The sequence below is a fragment of the Camelus ferus genome, chromosome 7 (assembly GCF_009834535.1).
Source record: "Camelus ferus isolate YT-003-E chromosome 7, BCGSAC_Cfer_1.0, whole genome shotgun sequence".
NCBI classification, from domain to species: domain Eukaryota; kingdom Metazoa; phylum Chordata; class Mammalia; order Artiodactyla; family Camelidae; genus Camelus; species Camelus ferus.
Genome location: NC_045702.1, coordinates 80,328,026 through 80,354,665, shown reverse-complemented (window position 1 = coordinate 80,354,665; position 26,640 = coordinate 80,328,026). Strand labels below are relative to the sequence as shown.

At 36.2% G+C, this 26,640-nt stretch overlaps 1 protein-coding gene across 2 annotated transcripts in view; it reads right to left on the bottom strand.

Moving 5' to 3' along the window:
- Positions 1-8,514: 8,514 nt before the first annotated feature.
- CDK13 (cyclin dependent kinase 13) overlaps positions 8,515-26,640 on the bottom strand; it is a 104,247-nt gene continuing 86,121 nt past the window's right edge. Inside the window, exons 10-14 of one of the 2 annotated variants that reach the window (XM_032484258.1) lie at positions 24,371-24,487; positions 23,763-23,894; positions 17,759-17,964; positions 14,399-14,851; positions 8,515-13,827 (exon numbers count right to left, since the gene is read on the bottom strand). In XM_032484258.1, coding sequence (XP_032340149.1) covers positions 12,977-13,827; positions 14,399-14,851; positions 17,759-17,964; positions 23,763-23,894; positions 24,371-24,487 — 1,759 coding nt within the window. In that variant the 3' untranslated portion in view covers positions 8,515-12,976. The remainder of the gene's footprint in view (positions 13,828-14,398; positions 14,852-17,758; positions 17,965-23,762; positions 23,895-24,370; positions 24,488-26,640) is intronic. The other variant, XM_032484259.1, reaches the window with a different exon arrangement.

The following is a 26,640-nucleotide window of genomic DNA, read 5'->3' as shown; positions in this document are numbered from 1 at the left end:
AGGAGGAAACGCTTCTCTTGCCATCTTTTTTCCTAGCTCTCATGGGAAGAAATTAGACACTTCGTAAGTTTGTACCAACTTAATGCCCGATGCGGAAGTATAGTGTTGCCAGATCTTCCCATTTTTTAAACAACTCACAGAAATGTGGACTTTTTTTACACAAATCCTCTCAGTTTGAAACTAAATTTTTTTATTGAAGTATAGTCAGTTTACAATGTGTCAATTTCTGGTATACAGCATACTGTTTCAGTTATACATATACATACATATATTCATTTTCATAATCTTTTTCGTTACAGATTACTACAGTAAACTAACTTTTTTTAATGTTTAAACACTGTGTCACATAAAACCACCTATAAGCTGAATCCCAATCTTGGGTCACCAGTTTAAGACCTTTGTTCTGAGTGATTAACAGAAAAATGTACACATGTTGTCCCTTAGTAAGTGCTTTTTATAAATTTGTTGGGCCAGGGATCTCCATGGCGGAAAAAGTTACTTTTTAAGTTGAGATTGAAATCAACTGAGTAACTTTCCTAAGTATTCCTGTAATATATACATATAAGGGATTCTCATTATTGGCTGACATTCTACATGTTAAGACCAATTTTGAAAGTCAGCGAAGTGTATTGGGAATGAGTGTGATGATTTTTTCTTTAAGATAATTAACATCACTACACTCACCTATAGAATTTGAGATGAGGTTCCTGTCACAGAGTACTGTCGTATTATTAATCTTGGATTTAAAGCAATGATAGATTTCACCCCAAACTTTGGCACTATGCTGTAATCATGTTAAATTCATAACTCTAGGAAATGAATTGGACCAAAATTCAAAGCTCTAGGGAGAAAACGTTAACAAAATAAAAGTTTATATATTGCTAGTTTTATCTCAAAAGCTCCACATTTTCATGCCTATTGTTCATGAAAAACTCTGTACACGGTCACGAGCAAAGTGCTTATCACTTTCAGCTATATGGCATTCGTTAAAAAAAAAAAAAACCTTTGGGGTCTCAGTCTATAACTTGAATTGACTAAATCGTCTAACTAAGCAAGGCAAATTAAAATCACTAAGGTTTCAACTTGTTTTGGTTTTGTTTTGTTTTTCACAGACACATCTTAAGGTAGCAGGTCTGTTGATACTTCCAATGATGGAAATAATGTTGGTTCCTAATGAAAAATTCAAACAATTCAGAAATGTAAAGTGGAATGTGAAAATCGCTTATAATCCCAATCCAGTTAACAGATTAAATCTTTCCAAAGGTTTTATATGCATAAACAAATCTTTTTTTTTTTTAATGTACCATACTAGATGAACAGTTTTGCATTACCCCACTACAGTTAAAAGAGTTTTGTACTAACTGGATTCCTTCAAGTTGCAAGGTTCAGAAAATCCACTTTAAATTGACTTATGCAAAGAACATACTCTGTTGACAAAGTCCAGATCCTGACTGGACATAAGAGCTTAGATAATGGTTTCAGTTCTTGGATTTGCTCTCTCGTTTGTTCTGCTCTTTCCTGTCTTGGTCCCATTTTCCAGCAAGTTCTTGCCTCATGATGACAGTAAGGCTGATACAATGTCTCTTAGCAACTCTAGTGGAAAGGAGAGAGTCTAGCTTTTTAACAGTTTCCCAAGAGTCTTGGAATTGAGTCTCGCTTGCACTGATTGAGTCATACGTCCATCCCTGAATCTGTAACTGTGATCAAGAGAATGTGGTGTTGAGCAGTGGGTCAACCTGGGGCACTTGCCATCCAGGGTGCCAGAGATAAAGTTAGGAGTGGCCCTCTGGACCACAAGGACTGCAGTTAGAGGTATGCGTGGCTCCCCAATAGAAAGCAGAATGTTGTTGACAAAGGGGGAATAGATGCTAAGGACGAAAGCACATTTCACCTCCCGGCAGCCCAAGTTCCATATATAGGCTCTTTCTATACATAACTGTTTTTTGTTGATGGTTTTGTTTTTACTTTGTATTTTGAATGTTAGACTTACAGAAAAGTTGTAAAGATAGTACAGAGAGTTCCCACATAGGCTTCACACAGCTTTCTCTGGTATTAACATCTTGCATAACCACAGTGCATTTTCAAAACAGAATACTAAACTAAAACTAAACTATAGGCTTTAGATTTCATCAGACTTCCATCAATGATCTTTTTTTTTTTTTCTGTCCAAGAATCCAGTCCAGGATTCCACATTGATTTAGCATAGATACACTTTTTAAAAATACTCAAACCTCATAAAATGTAACTACCTACCATATATATATATATGACAGAACATCTCCTTATAGAGAAAACTCAAAGTCTCATTATTCATATTTAAGTTCAAAAAAGGTCTGGGTGATTTCTGTTTCTCTTTTCAGGTCTAGATATAACACAACTCCTAATGGCAAACTGTAGCTAAATCACACACAATCAATTCTACCATACTTAATATGCAGTGGTAGAAAGAAAACAGGGTAATTGTGATTGGAAGGACGAGGAGCAGGAAGGAAGAAAGAGAAAGAAGGAAGGGAAGACAGTGAGAGAAAACAAAAGAAACTTCCATTAGGAGGGGACAGAAATGAAAGCATACGGTGGTCACCATAGACACATGACGTATCCTATTTGAGAAGAATAGTGAACAAAGTCTCCCTGTCTCGGCAGTAAAGCGAGTTTTTGATCAGCCATGGTTCTCCCCTCTGAATCTCCTGTCATTGTTATGTGACCAGATAACAATCATGGAAGGGCGATCACTGAGCAGGCCTTTTCCTTCGTGTCTGCCTCTCCTTAGCAACCCACTTCCTGTTCTTGTAAAGCCTTCTGCCTTTCTTGGATTGATTGACTTTATTCCATTTTATTCTCTTAGTTGATATACTCTTATCATTCTTCCAGTGAAGGGTTTCCCCTTCTAGTGCATTCCTTTATGTTACATATAAAGGGATATATGTATTATATAAGGTATATAATATCAGTATTTGTTCATTAAATATTGAGCTTGTATGATGCGCCAGACATGGTTCTCGAGGTTGGGAGTAAAGAACAAAACAAAACAAAACAAAACAACAAAACTCTGGCCCCCTTGGAGCTTCTATGGAAAAAAATTGGTAATGCCAGGGAGAGAGGTGAGCTGGAAGGATGTTCTTTGTTTGGCAAGAAGGGATTTTCTAGGAGTATAGATAGTTTATCCATACTAACAGGAGAGGAGTTAATGTAATGGAGAGAGTTAGTGAAAGGCAGGAGGTGGGTGATGCAATAGGAACTTTGGAATTTCTCTCATTCATTTCTGTATCTGAAACTAGGGGAGAAAGCCACCAACGGGAGTGAGGATGAGGGGGTGCTATGAGCTGAATTTTGTCTCCTCAAAATCTGTATGTTGAAGTCCTAGCCTCCAGTACCTCGGAATGTACCTAAATCTGGAGATAAAGTCTCTAAAGAGGTAATTAAGTCAAAATTAGGCCCTTAGTGAGGGCCCTAATCCAGTATGACTGATTTCCTTAAAAGAAGAGGAAATTTGGATAAACAGACACAAGACATGTGCTCACAAGGAGGAAAGACCAGTGAGGACGCAGCGAGAAGGCTGCCTGGGCGGCTCTAGCAAACTAACACAGGAAGGAAGTGCTGGAGGTTTGAGTAGAGGAGAAAAAAGTATTAAATGATCATGTGGAGAAATGAGAGAATGAAAAAGACTAGGGAACTATCAACTCAAAGATGCCATTGGTTGTAAAACACACCATTATTTAGGTAACACTGAGAAAAGGGAACCCCCTGCCAGTTCCCGTATGACATGGCACAGTGGCATACGTGACACACATCCTCATTTCAGAGACACCGAGTGTGAAGACGTGTGTGTGTGTTAGAACTGATGGAATATGGCCTTGTCAGTGTTGGGTAGCCTGAAGGGCCCACAGGAGATGAGTGACAACGAACTAAAGTGAAGCTGGTGGGCATGGTTGAGCGCTTTTCTCCAGCGATGTTCAGCTGCATGGATGCAGACAGAGACTGGATTTCAACATTGGTTTGGGGAGTCTGGATCTGAACAGAGTTTTGGCTTTTTTTCAAATAGGTGCAGGAAAGCAAGAGGGTGACAAGCTAGTTGAAGATGTGTGTAAGAGAATGAGGGAGTGCTTTGAATGAGAAAGGTAGTTGGAGTCAGAGGACTAGAGGGAGTGTGGGCTGCAAACCTGCCAGGGAAGTTTCAAAAATGAGCCTAAGTGGTATGCCTGAATTGGGTTTTGTTGGGGGGATTATGTTACTGGTGCCCATGAAGTCAAGGGTGTAACAAAGGCCTGAGCAGCTGAGCTGAGGTGGGGGGTAAGATCATTGGAGAAGTGGTCCAGAAACAAAGAAGGATCATCCACATGGATGTTGAAATCAAGACAGAAACAGGAGAGTGACAGTGAGCCCGGAAGGAGAATCTTCAAAGAATGGGGCGGCAGGGGCGGGGTATGCCGGGGAGGGGAAGGGGGAAGAGGACTCAGGCCAGTAAATGAGTGCAGCAGGGAGGAGTGACCGGAGCAGCGAAGCTCTGTGGTCTTAAGGAGGCAACGGGAACCGTCGGAAAGTGAAAGCATGAGATGAAAATTACACTGACGACTTAGTAAATAACGATACCTCCATCTGCATGAGCTCTCTCTGGGTAACAAATTCCCGGAAGTCGAACTGCTAGGTCAAAGTGCATTTCCCTGCCTCGGCATTTTTAATTTTTGTCATTCAGACCCATGAAAATGCGTATCTGCAACAGTTACCTCTTCTTGACTCATGTTTTTACTTGCGTATTACCGGTTGTCCCAGGAATCGTAGTGTCTGGTACAGTGAGTCCAAATTCTTGTTTTTCAAAATTATCATATTCTTGGCCCTTTGTTCTTCTGTATAAATGTTTTTAACAACTTGCTCAAATCTTGTACTAACGCTAATTTTTCTGTAGATTCTCTTGGGTGTTCAACATTTACTCGTAAGTCTGCCATTTAGAATTTTTTCTTCCTTTCCAAAGCTATTTTTCTCTTCCTCCCTCCCTCCCCAATCTTTCTTAACTGTGTAACAAAGACCTACCACAAAATGTTGAACACCCTACAGTAACTAATTATGGGCATCTTTGTGCATTCTTGATTTAAAAATGAATGTGTCTAACATTCTGCCCCAAGCATGCTTGTAGCATTACATTTTGGAAATGATTATAATACTTACATAACAGAACTAAAACATCCTTGTTTTTTAAATGGGTCTAAAATCATGAACTTTACTGCCAAAAGAGGGAAAGAAGTAGAAGGCTGGAATAAACTGAAAGTGTACAATTTTTATCTTATATAGGTGACATTCTACAGCAACTATTATATTCCTGAAGTTATTCATTCAAGAAATAGGTTTATGTCTTTCAATAATTAAAGCTGAATAGAAAACAATCTGTATACATTACAAATTAATAGGAGGCCTCAAAATACAAGTTTTTAAAAAAAAAAGAGAAAAAGAACATCAGTTTTAGCAAAAGACTAAAAAACAAAGCAAGATAGCATTAAAAAAAATGGCAAGCAGAATATAAAATAAACTGACAAGAAGACCGATTATGGTAATATTGGAACCAGTGGAATTCAAAATGTTTTAAAAAGTTGAATAAATGGAACAAAGATTAAGTAGTTATGAAGCTGTATGTGCTAAATATAGCACTGAATATATAAAGCAAAAGAATTAGACATTTAAGGAAAAGTATGTAATAGCAGCATAAGAATTTATTTTACATTTCTCACTCCTTCAGAAATAAGATGTAGAGAATCTTACCAGTTAAGTTGTATTGCAAATGTACCAAATGACATATTCATCCTAAAGAAATATTTCAAAATTTGTTTGCTTGGTTGGCTAAAAAGAATCCTTAATAAATTCCCAAAAGCAGACTACATACACTGACTATATGTAATAGAAAATATAAGTTATAAACCAAAAGCTAAACAAAAAACAAAATATACCCAACCATCTGGAAATTTAACACCACTCTAAATAATCCTTGAATCAAACAAGCAATCAAATTTGCAGCCACCAAATATTTTGAAAAACACAACATTCTTAACGTATGGGATGTAGCCAAAGAAATAGAGAATGATTTAAATGGTTAAATTAAATTTAACCATTAAATGATTTCTTTTAGAATTGGTAGGAAGAAAACCAAACGGACCAATCATTCAACTCAAACAGTAGGGGGATAAATAAGGGAAGTAGAAGAAAGGAATCAGAATGCTGAAACAAATGAGAAAATAAATGATAGATTTTTATTCCTTGGTGGTCAGAGGATAGAGGCAGAATGGGGCAAATCCTAACTAATCAGGAAAAAGAGAAAAGACACACAAAGGATATGTAATAATAGATGATATATTTAACACTGAGACCATTAAGTGCAACTACATGCTAAAAACATTTTAAATATAAGGAGGACGGTATGGTGAATTTTCAGGAAAAGGAAAATTACCAAGATTTACTCAAGAAACAGAGCCCTGGACAGATCAAGAACACATGAGGAAATGGAGAAATGGTGAAAGAACTACCTTCAGGAAAAGAGTCACGTGTATCTGGATAAAAATTAATAGCATCAACTTCAATAAACAGATCATTCATTCTCAGGATACATAAACTACTCTAAATCAAATAAAATACAATAGAGTTTTCCAGTTCATTCTCCAACACTATCCGAACCTGCTACTTAAAACTAAATTTACCTCTCATAGAAGTACAAAATCCTAAATACAGGGTTAGTCAACAGAATACAGCAGCATTTTTAATGAATGGCTCAGTGTTAGATTCTACCAGTATAACTGGTGAATATCAACATGTCAAAGGAGAAAAAGCTTTACAATGAAAAAGCATTTGAAAAAAATTTAACATCGGACCCTAATAAATGGGCTTCATGAATATTCCTCCTAACATAATGTTCTATTTCTAATCTATAGTTTAAATTATACATAAGAGTGAAACACTGAAGATTAGATATTTCTAAAATCGGAAAGAATAACCATTATAATATTCAATCACCTGAAAACTATTAGAAATAAAAGTAGTAAGTAATGTGGTCAGTTTTTTTTTTTTAAATGACAGCTTTTCTATAAGAAAAAACCAACATATCAGACCTATAGTAAAGAAAGTTTCAGGAATTTTAATGAGGAGCATGCAAAAAACAAACCAAACAAAAACCCTAACTTAAACACTTAATATAAAATCCTACCAGGATACCTGGGGAAAGTGATCAAAGTGATGGTGAAAGTCACACTGAAAAGTAGGCAGGACTAGACAAGAGAACTTGGAAAAAGGGACAGTTAAGTTCTGTCCTAGAACAAACACTGTTGTCTGCCGTTGTGCTACACGTTGTTTTAGGAATTGAAAGTACAGTGACTGAAAAGACTACAGTGACAAATGTGTATAATCCAAGTGCCCTTGTAACCAGAAGAGAAAGATCGGGATGGAACATAACCGAGAGCTCCGATACAGACCCAGATGAGACACAGATATTTTAAAAAGGGATAGGATGAACTGTTTAACAGATGCTGTTGCCATAATCAGTACAGCCATTCAGGACAAATATAAAGTTGGAACCTTACCTCACAACATTTAACAAAATAAATTCTAGAATGGTTTAGAATTAATTATAAAAGTAGAAAGCAAGAGAAGTAAAGTTCCCTTTATCAGAACACACCACAGTATTTTTAAGATTATAGTTTAGAAAGGGCTACTTTTTTATATTAAGCCACAGAGACAAATACCTAGTAACTAAACACATAAATAGTTAATAAGTAAGACACCTGGCTAACATGAATAATGAATTTCACTAGTAATCAAAGAAATAGAAATTAAAACGATCATTTTTCACCCATCAAACTGGCAAAGATCTAACTTTTTTTTTTAACATTTTTAAACATCCAACATAGCTTGAAATGAAAAGGGAAACGAAAAGGAAACTAATTGGAATGAAAACCTGCAAACGTTTCCTGAGGGAAATTTGGATACAGCAGAAGTTAAAAAGTACACTCTAGACTAGCAATTCCAAGGAAATTATGTATGTTTCTATGTTCATACATATGTATTGATGTAGATTTTCATCACATCGTTATTTATAACAGAAGTTAGAAATATTTTGTGTCCAGCTATAAGGAATTGTTAGGTTATGGTTCTTTTCTATAAAGGAGTAACTTACAATCACTAAAAAGAGGGTAGAATTTAATTACTTACCTAGACGAATTTTCACAATATATTATTAAATGAAAAAAAAATCTTAATTACAAAGCTATGGGCAATATAATCCCATTGTTTAAAAAATCAGATACTCAATTATAAACACTCATCAAAGGCAAAATATTAATGATGGTTATCTCTGGATGTATTCCTACATTTTTTAATATGTACACATATAAAAAGGAAAAACTAAAGGTCCCGAGTTTAAAGCGTTGTCTATAAAGCATGACATAGCGGGTAACAAGCGGTCATCTTCATCAGATCAGATTATTTCTAAGAGTCTGTTCTGTATATGAGCAAGAAGAAAACAAGGATAAAAATAGCCTGGAATTCTTAGGGCAGTTTATTTACAGACTATCAAATACAGCCTTTTTTTCTTTTGTCAAACAAATGGCTTATATTAAACACATTAGTTAGCAATTACGAGACTTTACTAAAAGTTCTTGCAAAAAAGTACACCTTTACAACAAATTAACTGAAAAAAAATTTAAAGAGTGATTCACTACAGAGCCTCATTTTCAATGTGGCATTTTCAATTGGAAAATTTTTTTAATGGGACATTTGATATGGTGAAAGAAATAAGACACACAAAATGTTAGTCTATATAATTCAAAGGGCAAGATCTTTTCCAATATATCAAAATTTTGTTTTCCCCATCTTCAACTGGACCCCTTGATAGCTTTATTTTCTCTTAATAGCTTTTATTTTTAATTACACTAGAAACAGTTTTATAAATTATCTGGAAAGGCCTTTGGTAAATGACAAGCCATTGCTCCCCTCATAAAACTGCTTGAAATTATAAAATCTTAGAATTCAAAGGCAATGTTTGCAGGCCTGCTGATAATGATCTTTCTCCTACAAGTAGAAAGTAAGTTTAAATGAAAAATTCAGTCTTATTATCTAATTGTTGGCTAAATAACTATTGTCTTAAAATTGAAAATGAGGAACCTCCTTAAAGACTATCCATAGTTCCTAATTTTTTCTAAAATTTTATTTTCCTATTTTTTCCTGAAGCCTTTTTAAAATTGACTTTTTAAAGCCATCTGTGTTACACTAGTTGTTCTGTATTCTAAATTTAATTATTTTATTTTACTATAACACTGGTAAAAATTTTAACAGTAAACATTCTCATTAAAAAGTATTTACTATAGAATTGATATGGCTTAGAAGAACAACACTGGTAATCCATCTAAATCTCATTTTTCCTAGCTGTGAAGTTTAGAGACGGACCAGATGATTTTAGGTTATTGGGACATCCTGTTCAGACTTTTGAAATGTCAAAATCAGTCCAGGTAATCAGTAGATCTTTATTCAAATTTCATACTTCAGCTTTACTTTAAAAAATAAAAAGCCCTAGCATGAAAAATCACCTGAAGTTGGATTAAGCTCACAGGAAATACAGCAAAACTTTAACTCAGAAGTACCAGTAAAATTAGTCTGGAAGCATTTAAAACCCATTTGCCTTCCATTTTTCTCAAGAATCTTGCTATTTCCTACAAATTGGCCTGCTGCACACTGGCCAGATTCAACTTAAAATTTTATTCTCATCATTGGGTTTCCAGTTCTACTTCTTTCAACTTTCTCTGTTTCAAATTTGACTTTAAAATTTTACAAAGACACATTTTCATGTCTTACATTCACAGAAGTATAATTTAAATACAGCTGAAGAGTAGCAAATACTACTAGCTTCTCCACTTTTTAAATCTTCTTGCGCACCGTCAGCCTACCAGAAGCATGATTTAGTGCCTTCGTGTTGGTTGATGTATCCCAGGTGCTAGCCCCTGGCACGTGGCAGGCACTGAATATTTCTAACTGACGGAGTGAAGATCTGCATCACAGCTAAAGCATTACCTTACTTTCACATTCACAAACTATTGTAATCAATAAATCCTTCAAGTTTTAAAAGACTCTTTTAAAACTTCACGGGTGACTGCAACTCTCCAACAAACAGTGGACTGAAGACTTGAGGAGCATACTGAGTTACATGCAGAAAAACCTGCTGTGTCAGAAAATACAAAAGGGAATTTCACATGGGAGAGAATAAATAAATATTTTATTGTTTTGGTAGGCCAGTCTTTTCTATTTTCATCTTCTCATTTGTAATCTGACTTACCTGTTTCTTCCCCAAAAACTTAAGTAGTATCTTCTGTTCCTTAAATTTCACTCAAGAATATTCAGTGCTTACTGCAGTTATTGTAACATACAGAATTAGTGCTATCCTAACCCTGCTCTTTTTATTAACCCAAATTTACTTAAGTATTAAATGAATGGTATGGAAGGATGCATTGAGATTTTTACTACCACATTTCATCGATTTTAAGAAACATTCTTTCATATAATAACATCTCTGAATTTGGAAAGATCAATTACAATGGATGCATCTTAGCATCGCGTTGTGGTTTAACTGTGGCAACATTTTTCCTAACTAGTGTACAAAATACTGCTACATCTCACAATCAGTGCTGTCTTAGGGTAATAATATTAACATCTGTAGTTTAAATTATCAATTTCAAGCAACAATTTCCTTGTCCTCCCAGCCACTCTTCCAACATAAATATATAACTGAAATGTTAGGAAAAACTATCCAAACACAGTTCAATTTTATATAAAATATTTAATTTTTAAAACACAGGCTATTCATGTCACATAAATATCTTCAATTTTAGGTTAGCTGCTATGGTCAGCAGAATTATCAAGTGTGACTATTAAGAATAACTTAGATAACTGTCACTTATAGGAAAGTCTAAAGCTCTAGGACTCACCATATTAAAATTTCAGATACTGGAATACTGTAGCTATTTTGCTAAATTTCAAAATATTTCTTCACTTCCTGCAATGTAGTTTATTGTAAGTTGTTAGTACTCAATATTCAAATAAAAGCAAAATAATTTTTTCTTCCATTCATTTTTTTCCCCAATAACAAAAAAAATTCCATCGAAAGATAAAATGGTCAACTGACATCAACTCATTTTATAGCAGTAAAATGTAAATTATTTACTTTAAAATATTCTTACTGTCACCAAACTACAATGCTTCCCATATACTGTTATGAAATGAAGGTTCACAAGTCAGAGGGCACAGGGTTAAAAGACTGACTTTAGAACTGGAGAAACTTCCATTCGATAACAGTTGTTCCAATTAAATAATAAGTTACCAGGAGAACAGTTAAAACAAGATGGTTAATTGGCACAACTCTCATTTCCAGAGTCTATTTTGCCTTTTAGTGCTAATGGAAACACTGGTTATTTACCTTTGGTTCCTTTCTAAATTATTCTAAGTGTATGTGTGTTTGAATGTGCACAGAACGTTAGTTAGACTTGATGTAACTACAGTTTAAATAGGGTTAGTCCATCAATCTTTGTTGCTTTTAATAGAAAACAAAAGTTAAAATCAACTAAAATAAATTTACTCTAGGTCTCGCAGAAGTCATAATCAATCTCACAGAAAATGAGAGGAGGGAACGTAAGAGGTTTTCTTGCGCTACTTTTTCTTTTTGCTTCAATAAATTCAATCCAGGCAATGTTTCTAGTTAACAAAGTGAACAGAGTTAACTTTGTCTTAAGATGGTAACTGCATTAACTTAAAAAATGGTGTTTGCCACCCCTCCCCCCATGAACTTTAAGAGAACTATGCAAATTCAGTTATTAAGCTTTGCTTCTAGGCTCCTGCCCTCCAATTACCCATGGCAAAAGGAAACGGGGACAATACGGCAGCCTGAAAGAAGACAGTACCCTGAAGTTCTCACTTAGCTGCTGCTTTCAATCATTTAAGTGACAAAGCTTTTTAGAACTTCTCGGAAGTAACAAAAGGTGCTGACTGCAGTTGGACTCCCTTTCTCTGCTCTCACGCTCCTATCAAGAGAAGGTGGCAGTGGAAGGTGACACAGCCCAAAGAAAGGAGAAAAGGGTGACAGACGGGGGGATGGATCTAACAGGAACTGAGCTGAACAGGCAGCCCCTCAACACTTTGAGAGCGCCCTGCCTCTTCACTACAACGCACTGATTCCCTTTAGAGATAAATGGGTGTAAAGGTTAACTACTTCTTCAGACCTTAAGCTTACCTGTTAAGGCACTTACTTACCCTCCCCACCCCTACCCATATTTTTCATATAAAACCCACTATTTCGTTTGAATGCATTTTGCTAGGCTATGATAATCTGCAAAAAAAAAACCCAAAAATAACGTTGACCATCTTTTTTTTTATAAAACTGCTGCATCAAGAGAAAGGTTGTGTTTTATTTTCTGAAATGAGCACAAAGTACACCTTTCACAATAACACTGAAAGCAGGTGCAAAGACTGACAGTGACCTTTGACTAAAGGTAGCTTTGTAAAAAGAAAAATACCAAATAAATCAGTGCCCTTTCTGATTGTTGTAAAACTGGGGCGGGGGTGGGTGGGGGGGTCAGTTGTTTGTTACATAAAAGTTGGTCCAAACTTACAAAAAAAAGCACAAATGTGCATAGTTCAGAAGATCTGCAAGAGGGCCATAAAAGACCTTTATGTCCCTAAGATTAGCATCCACTTAAAACTGCAAGAATACAAAATAAAATTGTTAACTAGAATTTGTGAAGATGTACAATCAATAGATCTAGTTTGTAGAACAGCATGAATTTAAGCAAAGGTTTTTTTTGTCTTTTTCTTTTAAACTATTGTATGCAAGACCCTTTTCCACATAAAAATAAAGCTGTTGTTGAATTAATATTATTCAAGTCTCTTGGATTGCTGCCTTAAACTGCAGCTAGAAAAGTCTTTCCAGATAAAAATGATGTGCCTGAGGAAAAACAGATACTCAGTATGGTAACCCTCTGCCTCGCCCTCTGCCAGCTGATGTGCTAATGTGTCCCCTGTATCCTTGTGAATATCCAGGTCCCTGGGCAGGAGAAGTCCAGGTCTGTCCATGCATGAGGCCAGGGCCGCCCGGGGTTTCCTGTAAGTTACCACCATAGTTATAGTTGTGTATCTTTGCTGGCAAAGGATGAGTACTCTCTGGCCCTGTGGAAGGGTCACTGCTGTTTGCCAGGACTGCGATGGGGCCATGGCTATATTCAAATCTATGGTCCTTGTCTCCACTGAACAACATGGGACCAGCATTGAGGTAAATGTCTCCATATCCAGCTACCGAACTGGGAAATGACTCGGAAAAGGCAGAAGGCTGAGGTGGACCACCAGAATGAGATGAAGGAGTACTGTAGTTATCCAAAGGCTGGATGTCTGAGTTCCCAATGAAGCTGCGTCGTTCCAACGGTGGAGCGGAGCCGCCCCCGAGACCGTCACTGCTAACGTACGGAGCAGAAGAGAAAGAAGAGGATCCAAAATTGTCCTTGTAGTCTGAAGTGGGTACGTAAGTGTCTCCTGCTTGGTAATCAACACCACCTTCTCTTTTGGGGTCGTCCTGGGGCTGATGCTGGGCAAGTAGCTGTAACAGGGCTGCTTTCACCCCGGCATGAGGGTCAGTTAATGAAGAACCAGTGGTGGGTCCGTGCTGGTTTTCTGTCCGATAATCCAGATCCTCTTCCGTGACTGGTGGGGGTTCGGGGGGTTCAGGAGGCCGCTGATCAGGAGGCAGAATGCGAGGCCGGTCTGGCTCTGGCGTGAGCTCCAGTCTCCTCATATCCTGGTGCTGAATGAGGTCATCTTGCCCTGAGTGAAACAAAACAAGAAAAGAGAATCAGAAGTTACCATGGGAAACTAAGTGTTCAAAGTAGTCAACGTTTCCTAAAGAACATTAGAAGTTCCAACTCTGGCAAGAAAAAAAAGTTAAATGAAAAGGAAAAAGGAATAAACAATCCTAATATTGCCTGCTCCCATTTAAGCCTATGGTGATGGTGACTGAGAAGTTTTACTGTATTTGACTTTTCAAAGCTATCTCACATGTATCTATTTACTGCTTGGAGAGTGAAAGCTTCTGCATACATAAAGTTTCTGCTCTGGCAGTCCTCTTGTAGCTGGAGTAAAAGACGATTTCTTAACCACAGGCTTACCTGAGAAACACCTACAGCATTCGTAACGAGTTCCTCGCACACAGATAATTCATTAAAGACTCAAATCCTAGGAGCACACAGACTATGAAACCAACCTATAACCAGTGACCTAAGAATTTTCAGGACACCTCCAGGCAAACCTGCTAAGTAACACACATTACAGACGACCACTGACAGCAAGAAAGCGGTGTGAGCACGGCCGTGCTGGGGCCTGCTGTCCGCGCACTCACCCGCTCCCGGAGTGCCCGGTTCCGGGGGTGGCCTGAGCTGCAGTGACACTTCATGTCCCGATCCGTTCTCCCTCTCTTCGAGCAGCATGTCCTTCTGCTTTGAGTGCTGGGCCTTTATTAACTGAGTCAACAGAACCGCAAACGCGCTCTGCACGGCTGCCTGGGTGGCGTCCGTCTCCACTTTAGGCGGGACGTTCTGAGAAGAGGGCTGAATTCCTCCCAGCGGTTTCGAAGACTCCTGCTGTGGTGTTGATGGATCTGTCTGTTTTTCACCTGTTGCCAAAATTCCAGCAGGAAGGTTTATTTTATTTAGCTGCTGTTGAGTCTCAGAGTTTACCTTAATGTTCAACACTTGAACAAAATCGGCCATATTAACACTTGTTTTAGATTGTAGTAGGTTTAGTAGAATTGCCAATTCACTGTAGCTTAACTGCTGTCCAGGGCCTGTTTTCACTAAAGACAAAATTTATGTTAATTAGAATTGCCATAATTCACAGCTCCCCCGCCCCCGAAATAGCTCTGCACTGCCATATTAAAATGTGCATTTGTGGGGCAGCGTTTAAGAAATACCTTGAAAAGGGAATAATCTCATTTTAGTTCAATTTTGTGTACTTTTAAGATGTAACTGCACATAGAACAAAAAAGAAAACTGCAGTCCATTGTGAATAAATGATCTTTAAGGGTAAATACTTCAGAAGGAAAATTAAGGCTACTACTAGAACCCCGTGAAACAGACGCGAGCAGGAAACAGCAGCTGTGAGTGGGACTGAATGATGACGATGGTGACAACTACAATTTCAGGGACTTTCTAAGCATTTGGTATCTTTTATTCCTCACAACAACCTTACAAAGCATGCTTTATTATTGGCCCCATTTTTTTTTTAACTGAAGAAGAAACTGACATTCAGAAAGACTAAATAACTTGCCCAAGTTGAGATCTGAACCCAGGTATTCTGATTCCAGAGTCTGAACTCTTAACACTCACTGTACTGCTTGTCTAAAATAATGCCTATTTTCTAAGAGCCTAACCTTATCTTTGCAGAAAATGCAACCAGGATGTTGCAGACTGTCTGATAAAATATTTTTTATTCAAATTACTTTTTTAAGTTAAGCCTTATGGGTAAGTTAGGAACTCCTACAGAAGCATGTTCATCATGTGCATATAAGGTGGTATTAATTCATCACCAGTAAAACAGGTGAAGTTGTTTTTCTTTTTCCAGTTTTCAGTTTAGACTGGTGATGGTTTACAAAGGCTCTCGTGCAAGTTTATCTGAGTCATATATAACAAGGCTCAAATGCGTACAATACTATTGTGTGAGTTCAGTGATCACACACTGACAAGCAAGTTCCACAACCACAGATGACAGACTAATAGAAAAGAACTCCAAGAAGATGAAAACCTGATGATTAATGCTATCATTTTATATGTTCTCTCTTATATATAAAGAGAGGTACTTTGAGGTACTTATTACTTCTTAATATTATTTTTAGATTAATTCAGAACAAACTCTTGCAAGTTCTCTCCGTGACCTGCAGGGATGAATAAGGCACCAAGCTTGTCAGCTGCACCCAGGAGCCAGCCTTGCTCGTCTCCCCTTTCACTTGTCTATCAGCAGAGGTGAGCTCCCCATGAGCTCAATGCAGCACTCTACTATGGTGTCTAACCTCCAGAAGGGGCATTTTTATTTCAGGACACTTACTGAGGATGAAGAAAATGGAGCACAGAGGATTCATTTTTATTTAAAAAAAAAAAAAAAACACTAGAATTCTCACTTCTTAATAGTGATAGTTTGAAAAAAAATGCAAAAAGAAAAAGAAAAAAAGAAACTCTTCACTATTAATGAGCTGTTAAATATGTAGAGCTAGGAAACAATAACAAAATGAGCCCAGAATTCATGTTTTATCCGCGAAAACAGAGTAAAGTAACTACCCTCTGTTTCACTAGGTTTGCTAGTGGAATACGGATTTCGGTCCCATGAAGAGCAGAGATAAGCCCTGGTGGTCCTGTTAAGGAACATGACAACCGTTGCCCGGGACACCTGACCGCCCCCCAACCCTCCTGTTACTGCCATCTCAAATCCTTTTTCAGAAGTAGATGGTACATAAAACAGGGAACATAAACACAAATTAAGAAAACTTGTTGCTTCTTTTGCCTTTCTCCAAATTTTACGTATTTTTAACATGAGAAATAATATTGAACTTGATATAGATACAGTGGTACAAGAGGTGTGTTTTCTCCAAAGCTGCATATAGCAAATATTTTCACATATGAGGGGAATCCACTATTTCAAGAAACTCTGAAAAATACTTTCCAGCAACAAGTAACAATTTATTTTGGTTTTTAAAGTAACAAGTATCAGCACTTTAATGTAGTCCAGCCAAGGTCAAGTATAAGCTTGCAGATTACATGGAAAAGCATTAATGGTAATCTTTCTCAAGCTTTCTCAGCTAATCTACTCTATATCTATACTCAACACCAAAAGTTCAATCTGATCCAAAGATCTGTTTCAATCAACTAACTGATCAGTCAGTATGTACTCATCTCTTACTAAGTGCCGGGCTACTTCTTCATGTTTAATAAATCACCACCTCCACATACATATATTTATTCCCTATCAGTCTCTGTCTTCACTTAAAAAAATTAAAGCTGAATGCTTTCTAGATCTTTGAGGCAAAATGAGGGAGTAAATTCTATTTTTTTTAAAAGTTGCTAACTAAATGAGAGAATGAATTTAACAACCTCTGACAACACTGAAGAGGTTAGTTTCTCATGAAGAAGCTTAACTCTTACAACAGACTGAGTCAGAGGAAGAAATTTAAGTTTCCCCCAAATACCCTTCTTTTTCATACATCAAGCCATTCCTGGTGCAGTATCAGATTCCAGTCTTTGAGATTTTGTAATACAATGAGAAGTACATTAAAAGTGACCTAAGGACACTATAAACAGCATGAAAGAGCTTCTGTTATGACTTCCAGCTGTTTTCCTTATCTTTCTTCTCACTCCTTAAGCATCCACAGACACGGAATGCTGAGCCTCACTGAGAACAGCCCTATAAAAGACCTACTGACTCCTGCAACGGGGAAAAGAAGAAAATGGAGAGATGTGACCAATCACTGATCATATGTTACCTGATGCTCTCTTTACAAATTAATCTTACCTTGAGAGTGCTTAATACTGTGGTGCCAGTAGCCGTTTGACATCTGTACTGGCACAAGCAAATAACAAGGAAATGTCAAGCTCAGTGAATAAACCTTAATACGTTCAACTTTCAGCCAGAAGTGCTTTAACACCAGAGCAATATAATTAACACCAGCCACAAAACACAGTGAAGAAAACCAACCCGTGGAAGAACTACTGACCAGGTGCTACATTCGAGTTGCCCTGAGATTTCAGCTGTGCAGACGGCAGCACACCCTGAGGTGTGCTGGTTCTGCTGTCGTCCATGCCCAGAGACAGGTCCTTTCTGGGGGCTTTGACTGTGGAAACATCATCAGTCATGCCCATCTGCTTCTGTCTTCTTCGCTTTTTACTCCATAACTCATGACAATCTTGCCATAAAGGAAGGCTGGAAAAAAATAATAATAAGCTGTTTGTCAATGACGTTTCTTAACAACAACAACAAAATGCTAATATTTACTAAACAGCAATAAAGCTGCCACCCCTAACCGCCCGCAAGTTGTTTTTAAAGGTTTCACACACAGGCTTTGTAAACTCCCCCAATAAAAATCATCCTTGATGCCCCCCATCTCCTTCAGGAGTTCACCTATACAGATGAATTATTTTTCTGTGGTTTCTGAATAATCAATAAATAGTAACTTATAAAAACTATGAATGAAGAATATATGTTCATAAAAGTAGGTCACTATTACCTTCAGTGCAATCTTTTAAAGACAATTCTTATCATAGTATGTCATACATTGAATAGGATATGGGAAAAAAAAAGGTGAAAAATATATGCCACTTACAGAAACTAGACATAGGATAAAAAGTAGTGAAGCCTAGGAGATAACATTTGTGAGAAACTTTCTAGCACAAGCTTTTTACTTTTTAAATACCCTCTCATTTGCTTCTATAATCAAATGCTCTAGAATTAAAACTGATGCTATGGAGGAGTTTCAAAAATAGGTAATCCAGGCTCATCACCCATCACTGAGAGTTCTGAATAACTAGCAACTATAAAAAGTATTCACAATTCTGAAACAATTCTACCTTGTGTAATTCCACAAAACTGACAACACTGCAGAATAACTTTTGTTTAAAGAAAGACCTGAACAAGTATTTTCTTCTTACCCTAATAAAAAAAAAAAAGCCAATGGGAAGTTACTATAATATCTATTTTAAAAATAAGAAAATTGAGGCTTGGAAAGGTTAATAAACTTGCCCAGAATATCTACAAATTCCCTTAAGCAGCCCCAACCTGGTCTTCAACCTGGATATGCTGACCTCTAGGGAGACTTTCTGAGGGAGTACACTCTGGAATTGTTGTAAAAGAAGTTCCATATCCGTATGTCTTCCTTCCTAAAACTGAGCTTTGAGAAGGGCCTGCACATTCAGAAAGTTCTTTCACAATTACTCTTATCTCATGTTATAAAATAAAGGCATATGCGACAATATGGTCAAACTTTAGCAATATTAATATTAAGTAAAAAAAAGTCATTCCCAAAAGATTACAAACAGCATGATACTCTTATATAAAATTAAAAGCAACCAAAATTGTAAAATGTAACTTTTTATGAGTACATACAGATGGCAACAAAAAATATATACAAAAGAAAACAGGCATGATGGTTACCTCAGGTGGAGGAAGGCAAGGGGGACAGGTCATGGGGGAGAGGCTGTGATATGATTAAAGTAGGTTATTGTCAAGGTTCTAGCTTTTATTTGGTAGGTTCATGGCTGCTTATTAACATCATTTAAAATAACTAATTAAATTAAGTAACTAAAAGAAAAAAAGAGCCATGCATGGACCAATGATGAGTGACACAAGGATTATGATTAAACCAAGTCTATGCACCTGAGGTCCAAAAACAAAACAAAGGCATACCTCTCAGCCATCTTACTATGGTGCATTGCCTCAGCGTGTAAAAACCTCCTGGAGTAACAAACAAAGGGACAATTTGAAATATTGATATTGGGAAGCTTTAAGGCATCATAAACCCTCCAAAGACTTTCCTTTCTGCGTGTGCGTGTGCGTGTGCGTGTGTGTGTTATAAGATGTGTGGCCTTAGCTTCTCTTGGGTTCATTATGAATTCAAACACACTGTGGTACTGCAGAGTGGGGCAACTGGAGTGATTTCATTTCTTCCATCCTGATTCAGGGAATGCACTGCTCTTGTGGGAGAATTCCACGAGAGTAAAGCAAAGAAACCCACTAAAAAGGGGCTTTTGTTCCCTCCCACAATTTAAAGGTAAGAGACTTTATGGATGGTCTCAATCATCAATTCAAGGAAAGAGAAACATTACCCAACAAATAGCTAAACAGGACAGGCAAGTGATGCTGACACTCAGAGGCAGCAGGAATGCTTTCCAGGACAACCAGATTTTTATGTGCTTTTCTAAAGGTTCAAATACTGGCTCAGTCACTTACTTACTGTGTCTCATTAGGCAAGTAACTTGACCTCTGTGCCTCAGTTTTCTTATCTTTAAAAATGGGGTTACCAATACCATCTACCTAACAGGGTAGAGGTAATGTATGTTAACATATGTAAGCATGTGGACAGTGCTGCCCACATAGTAGGCACAAACGCCCATGCCTCATACCATTTATCATCATTCAATAAAGTTTAAACTATTTTTTATCAAATCACATCATGAAATATTTATTCCAGTTACATACTGGAATCATATTTATTTTATGAATTGTTTACTGCTTTTTACTTGCTTTAAAGAAAAAATGACAGACAAGCTGCTGGTCTAATTCACTTTTTAGCAATACTTTCTTTTTCATTAAATACATCAAAAACATTTGACAGGACATCTAATACAATTAACTTTTCATCCCCTACTCATTTGTTTATTTCTAAGAAACCTGATGACAAGAGTTTAATACATACAACTATTTCCCAAAAGAACATCGTACCTTTCTTCATAGTCCTTACCTTCACAATTTATAATTTTAACTACCCATTACATATGACAAAATAATAATGAAAGTTGTTATATTGTTTATGTAACTTTTTATTTAAATAGTAAATCAACATCATTATAATTCTGAACTAACTGCTTTAGTGATGTACCTAACAAAGATGTAGCCCATACTTATTACTGGTTTACAGAATGTTTACCAAAATGTGTACTAACATGTTTATTTTTCATGGAAAAAAGCAGTCAGGAGTGTTCTGATAAAAATTAAGTGAACTGAGGTGACATCTGACAACATGAAGAGGTTCCTACTAGGTTACGTGGAAAACATTTTCAATAAACTGAATGGGATAGCTATACAGATTTTCACAAAAATATGTATTTTTCAAATGTAACGTAAACACAATTTAACAAATGGACTGGTTAAGTAGCACTGAAATTGAATGTTGACTTCCTAACCTTTTCTAAGTATACTGGATTAAACAAGTGCTTAATAAAAGAAAAAGTAACAAGTGTAACATGAAGTAATGTAGTAAGTATTGGTAAAGCTTCTTTGGTTTATTGTCTCAAAATTTGAAAAAAATAAATGGTTAATCACTGGATAAAAAAATCTTTTGGCAAGTCATGCGGTTTCCAATTCTTTACTGTCAAGAAAATCAAAGGAGAAAGAATCTTAAGTTGACATCTGAAAGGTCATTAAAATAATTTTTGATGACAGATCACTATGATTTTGGGGATATAATGTTGAAGTTCAAAGACCTCAGTGATTTAACTGTGACAAAACTTCATCCAGGCTCAAATACTGATTTATAAGGGCACTTATAAAAACTTTTAAATTATAATTAATGTGGAGCTATGTCTAATTCTAGAATAAATATTAATTGACAGATATGCAAATTATTTGAGGGAAAAAACTCTCAGCTCTATTTTATTAACATTGCATCTCCAACAAAATTTATTGTTTTCTTTCTTTTTAAAATGAAATATGCACTAATAATACGTGCAATAATTTAATCATGGAGGAAAAGAGCTTTGTGGTCAGAGGAAAATTTTTAAATTAAATTTCCATTATTACATACATATATTTGTTTTAAAGAAGTACAATAATTAATAAATTACTTTCAAGCATAAATATATGCTACATTAAAAACCTGCAGAAGCAATGTAAATTCAAGGTAAAAAAACAATGTCCAAATGTCCGTTCATAGATTTTGTAAGTGCATGTTGATGAATATCAGATGCTAAGATATTCTGATTCCTCTAGATACATTTACAAGAGTGATGCAACTGTTCCATTTAAAAATATCAACACTATGATACACTGAAAATTATATCTTTTGCAACTATCTGAACCCCTGATTTTAAAAGTTTAGAATGTCAACTTAAAATGTGCTCGATAAATTTTAGCAAAATTCTTTCATGTGGGTCACTTTTAAGAGAGATCAACTTAGTATTACCAAAAAAGGGAGAAAAATGACATTATATTCCTCTAGATGTGACACAGCAGGCATACATCACTACCCTAGGTAGTATTCTTGCCCAAAACACAAAAAATACTAATTACTGGTTACTCTAATTCTGATCACAAGAAAGTAATTAAAGCCAGATTGTAGAATGTCTTACAAAACAGCTAGCCCTTCAAAAAGATCAATGTCGTAAAAATGCTCCCCAAAGAGTGATTAAAGACTGAAGAGACATGACAACTAAATGAAGTATGTGAGCTCTGAATAAATTCTTCATCCAAACAAAACAAAACAAAACAAAACAAAACAAAAATAAAATAAAATAAACAACAAAAAAAGGAAATTATTGGGCCAACTGAAGAAATTTAAGTATGAACTGTCTATCAAATACTACAATGTTAAATTTCTTATGTTTTACAATACTGTAGTTATATAGAATAAAATCCTAGTTATAGATAACATGGTTAATTTTTTGTAAGTGAAATGACATTTCCACAATATAATATTCTAATAGTTCAGGAGAAAAAATTATGTAGAGTGATAAATCAAGTGTGTCCCAATATTAGTAAGTGTTGAATGTAGGCAAAGGACATATGAATGCTCACTGTACTATTCTTCCTACTTTTCTATATAGAATTGAAGATTTTCCAAATCAAAAGTTAAAAAAATTCTTTAATGGGGCACTAAAGCCAAAATTTCAAGACTGCTGATACATACAATCCATGAAACAATTCAACAGTGAATGATTCAGGTCCCTTCACATGTCAGATGATAGATGCTTTTTGTCTTTTGAATCATCCCACAAAGGCTATTCATTGTACAGTTCAGTAAAAATTTAAGCTAAATATGACGGTCTCATAAAAATATAATAAGATCAACCTAAGTAATTAAGTGGAAGAGCCAGGATTTGAACTCCAAAGCCCATGCTTGTTCATTCACAATATACTAATTGTTATTACGTGGACACATTATTGTAGGGACAAGTCTGCTTTTATGACACTCATCATCATTTTTTAAATTACTAAGAAAATCCCTACAACCATTTTAGATCTTATCAAGGAGAAACAAATGGACTGCTCTGTCCCCTTTCCTTCCCCCAAATCAATCCTAGAAAAATTACAGGGGCCACAAGCGAGTGAAGGTCTAAGAACCCAGCTATTCTGTCTGACTCCCAAACTCTGCATTTCCCTGCTCCCAAACCCCCATCAGACAGTAAACTCGTTCTGATCTGGGCTTTTGATACGAAATATTCTTTTATTCAATGATAAGAATTTTCTACTGTGTAGTATGCTAAGGAGCATTTCAGAACCTCTTTTTGTTACTGAACTAACCTGAATTTGAGAGCTGGCTCCACCCTTTGCTAGATTTGTATTCTTGGGCAAGTTTCTTAACCTCTTTGAGCCTGCTTCCTCCTCTATAAAATGGTGATGATGATAATAATAATACCCACCTGACAGGATTATAAGGACTAATGTATTCCATGACAAACGCTTAGCACAGCACTCAAAATTCTAGCTACAGCAGCTAGGCTTGGTAGGCTACAGTAACAACAGCAGTCATATTTTTTAGGGTTGAAATATTCTAGTGATTAGCTAGAGGAAGGCTGCCTTTGCTAGTCCTACGGCTAGCTGAACAGGAAGCAAGGTTCTGCATTCTAGACGCGCAAATCGTGTGTTGTTGCTATTCTATTCCTTCTGATTTATTCTTTTTCTTTTGACTTAACTAATCATGGAACAGTTTCTGGTAATTCATACAGATGTTGTTAAAATTGTCCAGATTCTGCATGTTAAGGGTTTTAATATAATAAAAAGCCACTTACTCTGGTGGAGGCATTTTTGAGGGCTCCACGTCCCGCAGGAACTCACACTGAAGAGCCTGCTCTGCAGTGCAGCGCTTACTAGGATCCAAGGCGAGCATGTAATCAAATAAGTCTAGTGCGGCTGCAGGAATACTGGCGTGAGAGGATTACACAAGTCATGCATGTTCTCTGACACAAGCTGAATGTTTCTCTAAGAACTTATTCTAAGTATTAGCATACAATGGTATATTTTATTATTCTATAGGCAATTTGCTGTTTTAATATAAATTAAGAACTGAACAGAATAGTTTCCTATAACAAGGTAAAAAACTGAGTTCAAATAACTTGAAAGGTGTTTCGTTCAGTTTAAACGGTATTATTAAAGTTTTTTTAGATAAACACTGAATCAAACATACAACTCCCGATCACTGAATCCATAATAATGGTGAAATGGTCATCTGCATGTAGCACAGGGAAACTCAAAGTGAAATGGCATAAAGAATTGTGATCGGTCTACCTTAGGTCAGAGGATAGAGTAACATTTAGAATCCTCAAGAAATAGCTAAAACAAAACAAAACAAAACAAAACAAAACAATGCAACATGGATGTGTAAGCATCCCCTTCTTACAAAACAAATTCTTCTCTTAACTTTCGACGATACTGCTTCTTTGGTTTCATGGTGTTGAAATATGGAAGTTTGATTACATCAGGCCACACTGCAGGGCATGGACTCCCACATATACGGCTGAACAACGCACAAAAAGAAGTTTATCAGTATGAAATACATTAAAAAAAAATACAACTGCTATACGAAGCATTGACTCATTTTTAAATACACAAAAGTTCAAGTCCTGATACAGTGTAAAGAAGTTTCATTAAATATTTTGGTCATCCTAACTCTAAATTACTTGTTTCAAGAAATCAGTTTCTTTTCAGTGAATGCTTCTAACACTCCAAACACTCAAATTCCTAGGGAAAAAAAAGACCCTTAATATTTGCAAAATCAAACGGTAAAACACAGGTAACACTCAAAATGTGCTGACCATATTTTGAACCAAAATTTAAAGTTTTTCTGTCAATTATTAAAGAACTAGAGTTTAGTGTGTGTCTTTCTCTGGTTTTACAGGTACCTGTCACCACATCTTCTCATGAACATAATGAAGTTTGCAATAATAGCAGAAAAGATTTCCTATACTCAGGAAGCTAACTGAACTATAAAGACTGCTGCTGAATTTGATCAACAGAAGGACCCGAAAAGTAACATTCTTGAAACACAGAAGTTCTTCAATTTCAGTAGTGCCTCTGATTTCAAGGTATTTAGAAATTTTAACTGCTTTACTTTGTTTGTATCTTAAAATCCATCATTTTTATATTAATTAGTAAGTCCTTCTTATGGTAAACTGAAGAAATTTTATAACAAATAGATAACTCTGGCTGGTAAACATTTAAAAACTAATGATTTGGTAATATGTAGATGAAAAATTGGTTAAATACACTTAACTTGATTATATTGAATCTCAGGAATAAATGTACATTGTATATAAAATTATCAGCTGATCTTCATATATAAAAAGAAACCATACACGTATCACTGACTAAAAGTAAAAACAGTCTACACGTACATAAAATATAAATGCAGGCACCAATTGTATAAGCAAATAATAACTAAAGACTTTTTTGTGGCATTTAAGAATGCAACGTCAGAAACACACTTATGTAAGACAACCTCTCATTTTTTAAGCTACATGTCACTGAAATTGTACTTTGTCTCAATATAGTTTAGGATTTTAATAAATCCACGCTTTTTATAAGGTATTACGCTCTATTTCTACACGCTGTTTCTTCCTCCTTCTAACTTCATTCCCACAACATCCTCAAAAGGAAAGATGGCCAAACTCAGGAGCACGGCTCTCTGTGATCTGGTCCCAGAATGCCTTCCTAGTCTCATCTCCCAATTCATCTCTTCCCATAGACCAACCACTCCTCCATGTCTCTGCTCACGTTCCTCCCCGCTAGATTCTACCTGGCTGAATCCTTTTCATTTCTCAAGATTCCCATCAAGAGTAATCTATTCAAGAGTGTTTTCTGTAGCCCCACTGCCCAGAATGGTCCCTGTTTGCATGCTACTTGTTTGTTTTGACACTATTTCATCCTGCTTTGTATTTTAGTTGTTTACATGTCTTTCTGTTACTAAGTTATAGTTCAGGAACCACTCTCTCACTTTTACATACTATAGAAATATACTGAGTAACTGCACAAATACAAATTATTAATCCCAGGCAGATTGATGTGCACCATAATAGAAGTATAATAGAAATATATTGGAATAAAGAAAATGAAGGGTAGTTTCAACTACAGAAATACAGGAAAATGCACTCGAGTTAGACAAAGGGTGCAGAATTGTGCCTACAACTCCAAGGATAAGTAAACAATAGACAGGTGAGAAAGGGAGTAAGAGAAATTATGTTACGGGCAAAGAGAAGTGCACAGGCAAAGCCATGGAAGTACCAAAGGATAGACATTTGGGAGGAAGACTAAGGAAATCAGAACAGCTGAAATTCAGGTCTCAGGGAGGTTTAGCTGGAAGCACAGACAGGGGGGACACAACACAGTCGGCCTAACTATAATGAAGACAGACTTTGAAAACAAACTTTAGAACTGAATCCCGTCTGTGTGATATTGGTGGAAAATTGTATCAACTTAAGAATCTGTTTCTCTTTTGTAAAATAGAGATTAATTTTACTCTGGAGCTATGAAATTAAATGGGCTAGCATCTGGCTCATTAACAGCCTGATAATAAAAATCAGTTTCATTATCTCACAGCTAAAGAGTTTTAATTATTTTAGTATATGTGTTCTGGGAAGACAGCTGAGTGGTGAAGTTATCTCACTGGTAGCA